At 37.7% G+C, this 13,961-nt stretch overlaps 2 protein-coding genes across 2 annotated transcripts in view; one reads left to right on the top strand and one right to left on the bottom strand.

Annotated features, from left to right (window-relative positions):
- LOC126778443 (nephrin-like) overlaps positions 1-13,961 on the top strand; it is a 337,695-nt gene that overhangs the window by 54,141 nt on the left and 269,593 nt on the right. The gene's annotated exons all lie outside the window — the stretch shown is intronic.
- Positions 1-13,961, bottom strand: part of LOC126778412 (dynein axonemal heavy chain 1-like) — an 89,161-nt gene that overhangs the window by 4,255 nt on the left and 70,945 nt on the right. The window contains exons 69-79 of the mRNA XM_050501911.1: positions 13,357-13,582; positions 12,421-12,616; positions 11,764-11,957; positions 11,112-11,266; positions 10,413-10,512; positions 9,538-9,670; positions 8,193-8,326; positions 3,631-3,772; positions 2,826-2,950; positions 2,119-2,283; positions 565-717 (exon numbers count right to left, since the gene is read on the bottom strand). Coding sequence (XP_050357868.1) covers positions 565-717; positions 2,119-2,283; positions 2,826-2,950; positions 3,631-3,772; positions 8,193-8,326; positions 9,538-9,670; positions 10,413-10,512; positions 11,112-11,266; positions 11,764-11,957; positions 12,421-12,616; positions 13,357-13,582 — 1,723 coding nt within the window. The remainder of the gene's footprint in view (positions 1-564; positions 718-2,118; positions 2,284-2,825; positions 2,951-3,630; positions 3,773-8,192; positions 8,327-9,537; positions 9,671-10,412; positions 10,513-11,111; positions 11,267-11,763; positions 11,958-12,420; positions 12,617-13,356; positions 13,583-13,961) is intronic.

Below are 13,961 nucleotides of genomic sequence, written 5' to 3'. Positions count from 1 at the left end.
TACAAAAACAGATGAGATGATGAAGTAAAAATATACAAAAATAAGTAAGTCTATTAATGTCCCACTAAGACTAAGATTTCCTCTCCTTTTAGTAGATTTGGAGCTGATTCCATCACCGGTTTGTGTCGGTCAGCTTAAGCATTTGAGTGTTTAAAATAAAAGTAGTTCGAATCCTACTTTGCAGTGCAAGTTCACTTCATACCAAATGTAATCAAAGTCGGTTCAGTAGTTCAAAAGTGAAATCGTAACAGACAGATAAACAGAGATACTTTCGCATTATTAGTAAATAATATAACATAATATATCATTTGATCATGTCTCTAAGAACAGGCATAAGGCACATTTAAGTTTCCAAGTAGTTGATGGCGCATTGGCGATGTAAGCGATGGTTAATATTTCACAAAGTCTGTGGGCGATGGTGACTGCTTACCTTCAGGTGGCTCATTCGCTCGTTTGCCTACCTATTTATAAAAAAAAGAAAAGGATCCATACAAAGAAGACCAATATTTTTCTATCAATCATTCGTATTAATCGCTGATTATAAAATATATAAATTTATGAGACCTGTTTGTAAGCGCCGCTCTCATCGAATATACAGCGATCATTTAGGACGGCAGTCGTGTAATAGTCAGACAGCAGGCACAAGAGGCATCTCCTATCCCAGTCATCTGTTACACGTCCTCCGTAATTAATATGTCCTGCGGTGTACGTTAACATCTGATACGGAGAAAGAAATACTTTATTTAATTATAATAATTCATCTTTATTATGTACACACTAAATTTATTATTAATAAGCTTGTAACGAAGTCATAAAATATCAAAACAAATTCGCTAAATAGCAAAAAATTAAAAACATGTGAAGATAGATAATAAAAATAATAAGCAAATAATAAAATACACAAATAAGACATTAATCTAATATAAATAAAAGAATGAGCAATATATATTTGCTCATCAATAAAATTATTGACGTATGGCTTCACATAAAAAGGGAAGGGGCTGCTCTTTAGGGAGAGACAAATTTAACAACACTGTCTTTTTCTTTCGAATGTAAAATCAATAATAACAGAAAGGGAGAAATCAATCATCAAAAATTTTTTAGAATAGGAAGGCGGACGAGCATATGGGCCACCAGATGGTAAGTGGTCACCAAACGCCCTTAGACATTGGCATTGTAAGAAATGTTAACCATCGCTTACATCACCAATGCGCCACCAACCTTGGGAACTAAGATGTTATGTCCCTTGTGCCTATAGTTACACTGGCTCACTCACCCTTCAAACCGGAACACAACAATACCAAGTACTGCTGTTTTGCGGTAGAATATCTGGTGGTACCTACCCAGAAGAGCTTGCACAAAGCTCTACCACCAGTGAAAGTGCACAAAGCTCTACCAGGTCTATGATCTCGTTTTGTTATCTTTCATAAGACACTGACAGTCCGCCTCAAGGCTGCGTGTGAGCAAGGTCAGCTAAATCAGTGACAATTAATACGTTAGTAGTATATAGGTGTATATACAAAGACAAAAGACAAATAATAAAAATAACATATCACTGAACAATGTTAATAAATCAGGTAATTTAGTTTTTAGATTATATTAAAGTCTCGATACAGGATAATACAAACGATATTAAAGGGGATTTTTTTTTATAGAATAGGAAGGCGGACGAGCATATGGGCCACCTGATGGGAAGTGGTCACCAAACGCCCTTAGACATTGGCATTGTAAGAAATGTCAACCATCTCTTATACAGCCAATGCGCCACCAACCTTGGGAACTAAGATTTAATGTCCCTTGTGCCTGTAATTACACTGGCTCACTCACCCTTCAAACCGGAACACAACAATAACAAGTACTGCTGTTTTGCGGTAGAATATCTGATGAGTGGGTGGTACCTACCCAGAAGAGCTTGCACAAAGCTCTACCACCAGTAGTAATTTATTAAATTTTAATAACAAAAGACGCCGTTTCAGTTGATTTTAAATAAACATAACAGCGACGCAATAGATTATTTACATAAAGTATATAGATAGACAGCATATTATATAATTACAATTGTGAAAATCATAAATAGAAAAACCCTGAATGATTTTGATTCGACTAGTATAATCTCACCCGTAAAGGCACTTCGGTGTATTCGGTTAAGAACATGTGAAGTTGTGAGATGCAAATTCGTAGATCTCCGTCCGTGAACTCATAGGGAATGTTGAAACCGAGGGGTCCGAACTTACGACGCTCAAGGACAACACCATGAAATAGACACAGCGAGAAGAGCAGCCACTGAAACATAACAAGATTAAAAATCACATTTGAACTATAAGGAAGTATGTTACATATAATTAACGTAAGGTAATATTTAAAGTAATTTTCAAGACACTGCGTGTGAAATATTAGAGTAGGAGTACACTCTATTTCCTCACTCTAATAATCCGATGATTGGATGTGCTTAGTAATGTCATTTTTTTTTTAAAAACTATCGTTTTCATAATCCTGCTAAGTTAAGAGATCCGATGATATTTTCATTAAGTTTGTACAGAAATACTGGTATAAAATTGATTTATAGAAGAATAGTATATATACTCTTTAATAGATTCGTGTATTTCCTTTAACAGTACAGTAACAGCCTGTTAATGTCCCACTGGGCTAAGGCCTCCTCTCCCTTTTGAGGAGAAGGTTTGGAGCTTATTCGACCACGCTGCTCCAATGCACAAATTAAGCACATGTATCAGTTGTGCTTGCCCGGGCTTGAACCTACGATCATCGGTTAAGATTCACACGTTATAACCACTAGCCCATTTCGGCTTATTTCCTTTAAAACGAACCTTAAAATTAGGGACTTTGCTGTCACTTGAATTGATATAGTCTGTGAAGTCAGGAACTTGATTCATATAAGCCTTCAGTAAGTTCGCTTTAATTCCTCTTGGGGGCTCAACAGTCATCTTGTAGCCTGAAAACGTTTGACAAGAACAATTAATTCAGACAACACCGATTGAATATAATTAACGATGATTAAATCAATATTAAATAAAAATATTGCTATGATTTTATCATACTTAGTTTCGGTATTTGGTAAAATATTAATCGATCGATTTCAATCATCTGTTATCGTGGCATTTTTTTAATAAAATAATTAATACATATAATCTAAAACTACAATACATATAATCTAAAACAAGTGATAATAATAAAATATATGTTAATCTACAGGTAACGAACGCAATGTTTTGTGTTTTTGTTTTACACAAATTTATTTGAAAGGCTTTTAGAATTAATGTTTTCAGTGAAGCGTAAGTAAGCGCTGAATAATAATATTACCGGTTTTATGTTCAGCGTGTGCAGGTTTTGATGTTTCAAACATATTTCGGTATAATTTTCGAATGCTAATAGCAATATTATTTCGGTTGTTTTGGCTTAACACAAATGAGTGTCGTGTTTGTGTGTGGGTTGAATGTTAATACAATGTTTTGTTATGTCTGAAGTCATATAAAGTAGGTATACTGAACCTTTCATGTATTTCGTTTTGGTTAAGACTTTGGTAGTAATATAATAATGCGTGTGTTTGTGTGTGCGTATATATGGGTTTGTCTTAATGTGATGTGTTATGAATGTTTATTTTTCCTGTATTACCGTTCTGCAACAATGCCACCGGAAAGAATGGCGAAGGTGTAGAGGTGAGCCATAGACGGAAATCCTTGTGAACTTGTTCTGGCACAATCTGCTCCACGTTCAGTTCAAGTACCGGCATCCATGACGGAGACAGGTGACAGTTCTTATAACAAAGTTAAAATTTGTGGTGAACCAACTATATAAGCCTACACTATAAGGTCATTAATTTTTTTTTAATAATATTGGCATTTTTAATTTAATATATATAACGAACATAAACAATACTATCACAAGTTTCATAACACCAATTTTCTTCCAAAAAAATCCGATGGTGGCGTTTTATGGTCTAGTGATGCATTTTTTAAAGACATTGGAATCATCGCTATGTATTCAACAAGTATATAATAAAGGTATATTGTTTATGTATTAAATAACCTCTACCCAAAGGTTGCTAGAAGATTGATCTTAAAATTATCTTTGATCTTAAAAAATCTCCAAAATTAAATTCCAAAATGAAAATGAATAAACTCTTCGAATAATAACTAAACAATGTCCAATACCAATGTAACTAAGATGGAAACACTTTGAATACCTGAACGTAACATGAAACTATTAATAAAAATCGATTCATGAAAGTTATGTCCGAACGTGGACAATCCATAACGGAGGCAGGTGACAGTTCTTACAACATAGCGAAATTTCAGGTGAATCAAGAAAATAAGCCCTTTATTTTTATTTATTTTTTAATAAATCATGGCTATATATTTGTTTGTGTAATACATAAAGACAAATTACGAAGTCGGTTAATAATATCACTGCCCCTCTCTTTCCCATGGGTGTCGTAAGAGGCGACTAAGGGATATCTGAGCGACCATCTGCTCATCTGGTGGTAGGATGCTAACATCCGCCTGGCTTGTTACCACCGTACGCATGGTGAAAAACTCGTGAAGTGGCTTGCAGCCGCGTTTCGAGGTCAGCCAGCGTACAGCCAGTGCCCGAGCGAGTATTGCCGCGATGGGTGTTGGTCCAGTGGAGACGGCTGTTGAACCAATGCCGGAGGAAACTGTATTGACCTGCCGGACAGGGAGACCCGAAGAAACGGCTGTTCCGCTGGCCGCCCGTGGCATAGTACAGGGGCCCGAGCGTGCCTAACCAGCTCTCGAGGCTGCCCCACCAGGCCACGCATAATCTCGGGGTGGACCGTCGTGCCGGTTGGTGACCGGAAGGTGGGGTCCCGGCGGCCACTTCCGGGGGGGTTCGGGGGCCCTTCCGTCCGGCGGATCAGTATATTTTCCTTTTTGGCAAACAATTGGGAAAACATGCCTCCATACTTTGCCCATCCCTATCGTGGCAATACGTCGCTCGCCTCACGTCTCTTTTCCTAATTTCCAAATGGTAGCGCAAATAAGAAATAACAGTCGTTCAGCGGTGCACACCCCCACCATACCCACGCTGTTTGAGGTCGAGTTCTCTAACATCCGAGGACTCCACGCTAACCTCAACGCTGTCCACCACCATCTCGAGACAGCACGGCCAGCAATGTTGTTTCTCACGGAGACGCAAATACTCCGCCCTGCCGACACCAGCTACCTTAACTATCCCGGCTACATGCTGGAAGAATCTTTTAAAGCGAAAGCCGGAGTATGCTTGTTCGTCAGGGCGGATGTTTGTTGTCACCGATTGCGCTGCTTGGAGGACCCCTCCTTCTCCATGTTGGTGGTACGTGTGGACCTGGTTCGTCAGAGTCGAGTCTACGTGTGCCTCTACAGATCCCACAATGGTGACTTGGAGACAAGCCGATTATTCGACCATCTTAGTCGGGTGGCATATGCTGCGCAAGAGCAGTTTCCTAACGCGGAATTGGTGTTTTTGGGGGATTTTAATGCTCACCATGAATCATGGTTGAAATCCCTCAAAACTGACCATGCTGGAAGAACTGCTCATGCTTTTGCTCTCACACACGACTTGACCCAACTGGTTGATCAGCCCACCAGGATCCCGGACATTGATGGGCAAGCGCCTTCTCTACTGGATCTTCTGCTGACTTCTCACCCGGTGGAATATCAGGTTGTGGTTCAAGCTCCACTTGGTTCTTCGCATCACGGCCTTATATCTACCAAAGTGCCACAGGCCAAGCTGCCGCCATCAGCGGTATGCAAACGTGCGTTTGGCACTATAAGTCGGCAGACTGGGACGGTATGCGCGATTACTATGCGTCAGTCCCTTGGAAGGAACGTTGCTTCAGTGGGAATGACCCGACAGCTAGTGCCGCTGCTGTTGCTAATGAGATCATGTTAGGAATACTACATTCCTAGCTCAGATCTCATCAATAGGGGTACGCGTAACCGTTGGTTCACGCGTGAATGTGCCGACGCTGTATCATCTAAGCAGGCGGCATATCGCGCGTGGATCAACGGCTGCATTAGCGGGGCATCTAACATTGACTCACTGAAAGCAAACTACAATAAAAATTCCAAGTCCTGTAGGAAGGCATACACGAGAGCGGATGCACAGCGCATTGTACAGATTGGTCATGACCTTATTTCGCATCCTAGGGGCTCCCGTAGCTTCTGGCGTCTGACCAAGTCTGTGCAAAACAATTTCTACCAACCTTCGCTACCACTGCTCAGAAATCCGGACGGATCGCTAGCTCACAGTCCGCAGGAGAAAGCCGACCTCCTGGCTAAACTCTTTACCGACAACTATGTGATCGATGATTGTAGTGCGCAGCCACCAACAATACCTTCATGTGGCCACACGATGCCTGACATCAAAATCAGGCAACGTGATGTGCGTGCGGAGCTGCAATCACTCGATATACGGAAAGCTAGCGGTCCCGATGGAATACCAGCCATTGTGCTGAAGAAGTGCGCGGCGGAGCTGTCTCCTGTGTTAACGCGCCTGTTCCAACTTTCTCTCTCTTCGGGATGTGTGCCGGAGGCTTGGAGAAGAGCTAATGTGCAAGCAGTTCCCAAAAAAGGGGATCGGTCTGACCCGGCAAATTATCGGCCAATAGCTATCACCTCATTACTTTGTAAGGTGATGGAACGGATTTTAAACAACCAACTGATCCATTACCTAGAAGATCACTGTCTAATTAATGATCGTCAGTACGGGTTTCGACCAAAACGGTCCACAGGTGATCTTCTAGCGTACGTAACGCACCTCTGGGGTGAAGCTATCGACAAGCATGGAGAATCGTTGGCTGTCAGCCTCGATATCTCCAAGGCTTTCGACAGGGTCTGGCACAGAAGTCTTCTCTCCAAGCTACCGGCATATGGTCTGCCTGCTCAGCTATGCACCTGGATTGCCAGCTTCCTACACAAGCGTAGCCTTCGTGTTCTAGTGGATGGTTGCGCTTCACAATACTATGTAGTGAATGCTGGCGTCCCCCAGGGATCTGTGCTATCTCCCACACTCTTTCTTTTGCATATCAATGATATGCTCTCTCTTGGGAACATACATTGCTATGCAGATGATAGTACAGTGCATGGTGGATACCACGGACGCGCAGTGGCTGGGCGGGCGGAAACTGAGGAGAGGCGGGAGAATCTTGTTATTGAACTCGATAGGACATTAGAGCTCATCGCCAAATGGGGTTCTGATAATCTTGTTGAGTTTAATGCCAAGAAAACACAGGTGTGCGCTCTCACAGCGAAAAAGTCACCATTTTACCCTCATCCCTCCCTCTGTGGCACACCGCTGATGATACAAAGCAAAATCGCCATGCTGGGGATGGACGTTCGCTGCGACTTTAGTCCAAGGGATTATTATACATCGAGGCTATTATAAAAACAGCTTCACGAAAACTCGGAGTTCTGAACAAGGTGCGGCGTTTTTTCACGCCACAACAACTGTGCCTGTTATACAAAACACAGGTACGGTCTTGCGTTGAATATTGCTCGCACCTTTGGGATGGCTCCGCTAAGTACCTAATGGAGGCCTTGGACCGGTTGCAGCGACGTGCAGTACGCATTATTGGCGACGTAAATGTCACAAACACCCTTGAACCTTTACAATTGCGTCGCGAGATAGCAGCACTGAGCGCTTTCTATCGTCTGTATCACGGCGAGTGCTCTGAGGAATTATTCTCTCTAATTTCTGCTTCCCCCTTCCTTCTTAAGTCCACGCGAGCTGGTTCTCGATGTCACCGCCTAACTGTGACATCAATTCCATCGCGCACAAAGAAATTTGGCAACTCCTTTCTTTGTAGCACTACCAAAGAATGGAATTCCTTACCAGCTCACGTGTTCCCCTCCTCTTACAACCCGGGTTCCTTCAAACGAGGCGTGAAGAGGCATCTTGCGGGCCGGCAAGGCGGGAACGGCTAGTACAGAACATTCTTCCCGACTGTACTGGCCGTCGTCGCGTTTGGACTCTACTACCACTTACCATCAGGTGGAGTAGAGTCATTTGCCATCCCGGGGCATATAAAAAAAAAAAATCTTGATTTTTTTCCCTCAATTACCAAATTTTATTTATCTCGTTAAACCAAAGCTCAAAAAAAGAACAATTGGATTATATTGGGAAATAATTAATTTAAAAAGTACAAGAAATCAAAACTTTTTCATTATCCATCTTACCTGGAAAAATACCCAATTACCAAAATCACAGCCAACTTTCATCATCGCTTCAGCCAGCGGCCCTTGGCCTTGACCCAAGGAGATACTTTCGAAGCGTTTCCCCATCTTCATTTTATCCGCAAACTTTAGAAGATCTAAAATTAATATATAAGAGTTTTGTAACAAAATCATATTCTTAAGTCTGATCGGTAAATGTTGATAAAAAAAATAATTGAAATAGTTCATAAACTTAAAACTTATTGCGACCCGCTAATTGTTTCGCTGACAGAAAAATTAAATGCTTGGGCATTAGATATTTTTCTTTACCTGACTATGGTGAAATCAATGGAGTGTATGTATGTTTCCGCGCATATCTGAACGATTTATTGCATTTTAATGAAATATATATATCACTATAAATAATTAACATATTATTTAATGTAAAATATTTACTGACGATCATCAAATGTCCGGCCTTAGCGCTTAGCAACAGCTGCGCGTTCTTACTACGTAATACTGTGCATGTCGTCGTACATATTACGATACTTAAACGACAGTCGCTATTGTAAGACGTTGTCACAATATTTATAAACTCTCGCTGAATAGACTTTAGTAACGATGAAGAATACTTAAGAGTTAGTCATTTGTTTCTAGTAAACATCTCCGTTGTGATCATTCATTGTAGATAAACGATTGGTATTCAGTTTTTATTAACTTAAGCAACTATAATCCTATATATATATATAATATATATATTTCTACTGGTCATTAAAATTACATATCATCAGACGTCAAACATAGTTAACAATTATAGTTAAGTTACTATACATTTATTAGTTTTAGGTTCTAAATTATGAGCTCTCAATTAACACTGGATTATTAACATGAATATTTGGTTGTGAAGGAGAACCTACTTCGGTAGGGGCGAGACGGGAACGCTGGAAGAGGACACTGCTTATTTATCTCGATGCTGCTGGTGGATATATATATATATATATATATATATATATATATACTAACAGGGTTGTACCTAAAGCAAGCACGTTATTACACATGCGTGCTAGCTTTGTGCAAGTGCCACCACCACAAGTGCTTTGTTATTTCACCGCTAAACAGCTTTATAAAGTAGTACTATGATTCTGTCTTACCTCACCGGCAATAACAGCTCAGTTTCCATGGTCCACTCATTAACGGTAAAATATTTAATATTGCTTACAATACATATTGTGTTAAATCAGTGGTGACTATTTACCATCGGGTGGTACAATTGTCTCGTTTGCCTTTCTTTACTAAATAATAAAAAAAATACTATAGCCTATGTTCAGACTGTTTGAGCTTTTATTAGTTGATAGCAATACAATTTTACCCGCCGCTGGATCGGTTCCTGTCGATAACACGAAAATGATTGGAGCTAGCGGATCAGATTCAGCGAACAAGGCGGCAAGATCAGCCGGCTGCGGCTCCACAAACCTTGCTCCCAAGCCTGTTACTACGTAGTCCTTTGGAAATAAAATAAAAAGTTAAAATTAGTAAGTTCTTTCATCTTAGCTGAATTGTCTGCCTCGTTGGTATATACGCTACTATTAAAACTGTAAACCCCAAGATCAAAACCCAATTAAGTTTTTGATTTTTCTATTAAGAAGTAAGCATGATCTAAAGTGGTTTCTGGTTGTCGCTCCATTGGATATTGGAGTGCAAAAAAGGATAGTCCTGTGTTTAAGCATTAATGTAAAGAAACACTCGTGTGCTAAATGTTATTATACAATTAATGAATTTAAGTATGATAGCACAAGTTGGAAATGAAACGATCCCTTTCTGGCAATTTTTTTACATTGAAATGAGTAAACGAAACATCATATGATACATATGAAAAAAAAAACCGCTGAGTTTCTTCCGCCAGTTCTTCTCAGAGCTGGGTGTTTCTTTTCTGAACCGGTGGTAGTTTCTAATTTGACAATCAATAAGTAAGTCTAATGATTCTATGTTGAATAAAATCTTTTCATTTTTTTATTATATATTCCATGCAGTTGGCCACCGTGACCAAAATCGGGCAAGAGGCGTAATTCCAGCGTCCATATAGAAATCGTTAGATAAGCTTTAGAATTGTATATATACAGTATGTGAAGTCGACGAAGTAATTTGTTACTCGTAACCCAAAAACGATTGGTTACTGATATACAATAATTCTTTAAATATATAACCGGATATGTTAAATGTTGCCAGCTATAAATTGCCGCTCACTTGTAATCCAGGTACAAGTTTATCTGGTCGCAGACATTTCAACACCAGCAACTTTTGAAAAGCGTCCAATTGTGAATCCAACGGCTTCGGATACGATAATCTAAAACATTTTTTTTCATTATTTTCTCAACTAGAAAATATCCTATTATTTCTTTAAATAGATTAATTAAAAAAAAATACTTCTCATAAAAAAAATATATATTCAACTCCAAGAATTCAATCCAAAAATTATTTTAACTATTCAAATCCAAAAATCCAATTCCATTAAAACAAATGGCAACATTTATATCGCCAACTAACGTCGGTGAAATACCTACTAACTACGTAATACTACTGATACGGTATATGATATAGTAATACGTTATATTAATAATTAAATTTTAGCTGAATTTCTAAAGAATTGTCAAAAGTTATAAAAATAGAAACCGACAACTTCAGTGGATAAAATTAGTCAATACAATTACTTAAACATAATATTTATAAAAATGTTTTAATTAATTAGTAATTTAGTACCAATTAAAAATATAATAAGCCAATAGATAAAACTGTAATAAATATCAAACTGTTATCCCAAAACTTAGATTATCAAAGAGCAACATGTAAATTTTTGACGAAAAGTTCATTAATAGATGAATTTCAAGCTTAACTTTAAGCAAAAAAAACTGATCTCATAAATTGGTTTCATAAGTTAGAACTTACTTATGAGGGTTCCAAGCGTCGTAATAGGATTTAAAGAACTTCGTCTGCTGAGGGAAGTCAATAACAAACTGATGCATGGTTGGTAAGGAGGCAAGTTCCATCATATCTAACCACATTTTTAGGGATATCCATTTGGGTTCTGGGTTTTCAAATTCCTTTGGGTAAAAATTTCGTAAAGAAATATTTGACTTGAATAGTAATAAAATAAATGCAATTATTTAAAAAAAAACATATTTATAATGTTAAACTAATGACTATCAATACATACGATTTTAATTATTATTTACCAAACGTAAAATAATTCGTTATATTTTTCATCATCATTTATGAAATAAACCAATACCGAAGGATCAAAATTATATAATAGCTACAGCTTTTACGCTCGCTGCCACACTGCCATGGGGCAGTGTGGCAGCTTCTTTTGAGAAGAGTTGGTGCTTATACCGCAGCTCAAATGTATCAAATTTTCATGCGACACACGCTTGTTTCCTAACGATGTTTTCCTTCACCAAATCACAAATTAAGCACATGAAAAGCGAGAGACAGTTTATTTATGTTAATTCATTTATATATATTCGTAACAGATAATTCAAACTAAGATAAATAATATTCAAATTTGGAACCAAATGAAAATGTCGTTACTATCAACTACCTCTTCAATTTTAGCACCGTTCAATAAGAAGTTAAACTCTTGGTGTCGGATGATCCCTTTGTCGAGTAAAATACGAGCGCAAAGAAGGAACGCGAAGAGGAGCTTATGTCTTTCGAAAAGACTTCTACACACGTTCTGATATAGGAGAAAGGTGAAGTGCTCAATTATTATGTCGACTCGTTCGATGATATCATCTGAAAAAAAAAGGAAAAATCATTCGGAATTTAAAATTATATTATTTAACCAGAATATACCACTCTCTTAAGCGAATTAAACATTTTTATATTTTGATTTAAGCTTTATTGTTCAGGCAATTTTATATTTCATGCAATGATTAAAAAGAACAAATACTTTGTAAAAATTAAAGAAATAGTTACTTTTCTCTATTTTTAAAAAAAATATCTGTAATAGAGACATACATATGTGCGTTTATGTGAGCGCGTGTTAGTGTGCGTGCGTACGTGTCGTGTACGTGTAGTTTGTGCTTATAATAATATTGATAAAATGAATGTGTAAACCAAAAAGATTACAGTCATTATAAATTATATCACATTAAAAAAAACACCACTTGCAATATTTTTTACAATAAAAATCTGATTTATATGTAATTAATATTTATGTGTCTGTTTATAATAAAAATACCAAAAAGAGAATAACCATTTGGCTCCGTTTCAGCCATGCTCCGTATGAACAGTTTGACAAACCATTCCAATGAGTATTGGTACATTGGGTCAACGTTGGCCATGCCAGATAAACAGAAGAATAAAATTTGGCCACGGTTGGCCACAGGCACGTAGCCTTGCCGAGCTTCGTCTATTTCAGCAGATGTACGTTCTATATCTTCTACTTTAATCTATAATAAAAATAAAATATATTTTTTGGGTTTATATTTCATAAGGTGATCCATACTACAATTCAAGATTTCTCATATTAAATAGCTAGCAGCACTTTACTCATAGCGGTACGTTCGGAAAAAAAAACATTTAGTTTTCAGCGGGGTACGGTTTGTCTTATCTCAAAAACGTACATGTTTAAAGTGGCGCCATAAGAAATATATATAATTTCTTAGATCGACAATACCCTGACGACCTTGGAAAGGAATGTGTTATATTCCTTGTGCCTTTATTACATTGGCTCATTCACATTTCAAACCGGAACACAACATTCCAAATAGCAATACATAGTGTAACGCTGTTTGGCGGTAGAGTATGTAATGACTGGTATCTACTCAGATGGGCTTGCAAAGCTTTACTACCAAGTTAACGTTATTGGGTTTTTTGTCTCTTCTATTCTCCGAAACAGTCTGATGCTTAGAAGTATATTTACTTTCCCATGCCTGGTGAAAAAAGCAAAACCGTTGATCCTGAGCGTTATTTATGTCTTTTGGGTCGTATCAGTTTGCGGTCCCATCGGATTATGAGAGTGAACGATAGTCAGTCTATTAAATTACAATTCAATAGTACGTAAGTAATAATTTAATAGTACTGTAATACTAATAACAATTTCACGTAAAAAAACGAAAATTTACTCAATAAATAATTTTATAAAAATACTAATATTGGAAATTAATATTTATTAAATTGGACTACTTACCAATATTTCGGCACTCTTTATTTTAATAGCTTCAAGAGTGAGAATGAGTGGCAGATCATCAACCGGGGAACCTTCACTGTTCGACAGACCGTATAGAATATCAGATTGCATTTCAGCTAATTGGGTTGATAATTGCGCTCTCGATACAATAAGCTGTCCACGTAACTCTTCTAAGTCCGGACGTTCTTGGGCTACTACGATTGATAGAAGTTGTTCCGCTAAGCCGCTGGTGAGAACAAATTTAATTACGTTATCATTTCGATTATCAAAAACAATTTTTTAACTATATATGTCTCAATAATTATTTTTGATTATTTATTTAAAAAGAAATGCCTAATTTGTTTGAGAAAATTTTGAACATTTTAGTATTAAATAATTGATTGAAATTTTCGAAAGTTACTGCTGAGCTGATTCGTCACCCTGCTTTACAGTGAGTTTGAAAATATTTAAGTGGCAGATTTTCATAAGCACATGCAGGTTTCCCCACGATATAATACACAGATTAGCACGAGATAATTTATAAACACAAATTATTATTAAGCACGTTAAAATGATGTATTGTTAACTTCGGTTAAGACTCGATATATAATTTGAACTACTTATAC

Source organism: Nymphalis io, chromosome 26 (assembly GCF_905147045.1).
Source record: "Nymphalis io chromosome 26, ilAglIoxx1.1, whole genome shotgun sequence".
NCBI lineage: Eukaryota > Metazoa > Arthropoda > Insecta > Lepidoptera > Nymphalidae > Nymphalis > Nymphalis io.
Note: the sequence above shows the minus strand (reverse complement) of the source record. Positions and strands in the feature narration are given on the sequence as shown.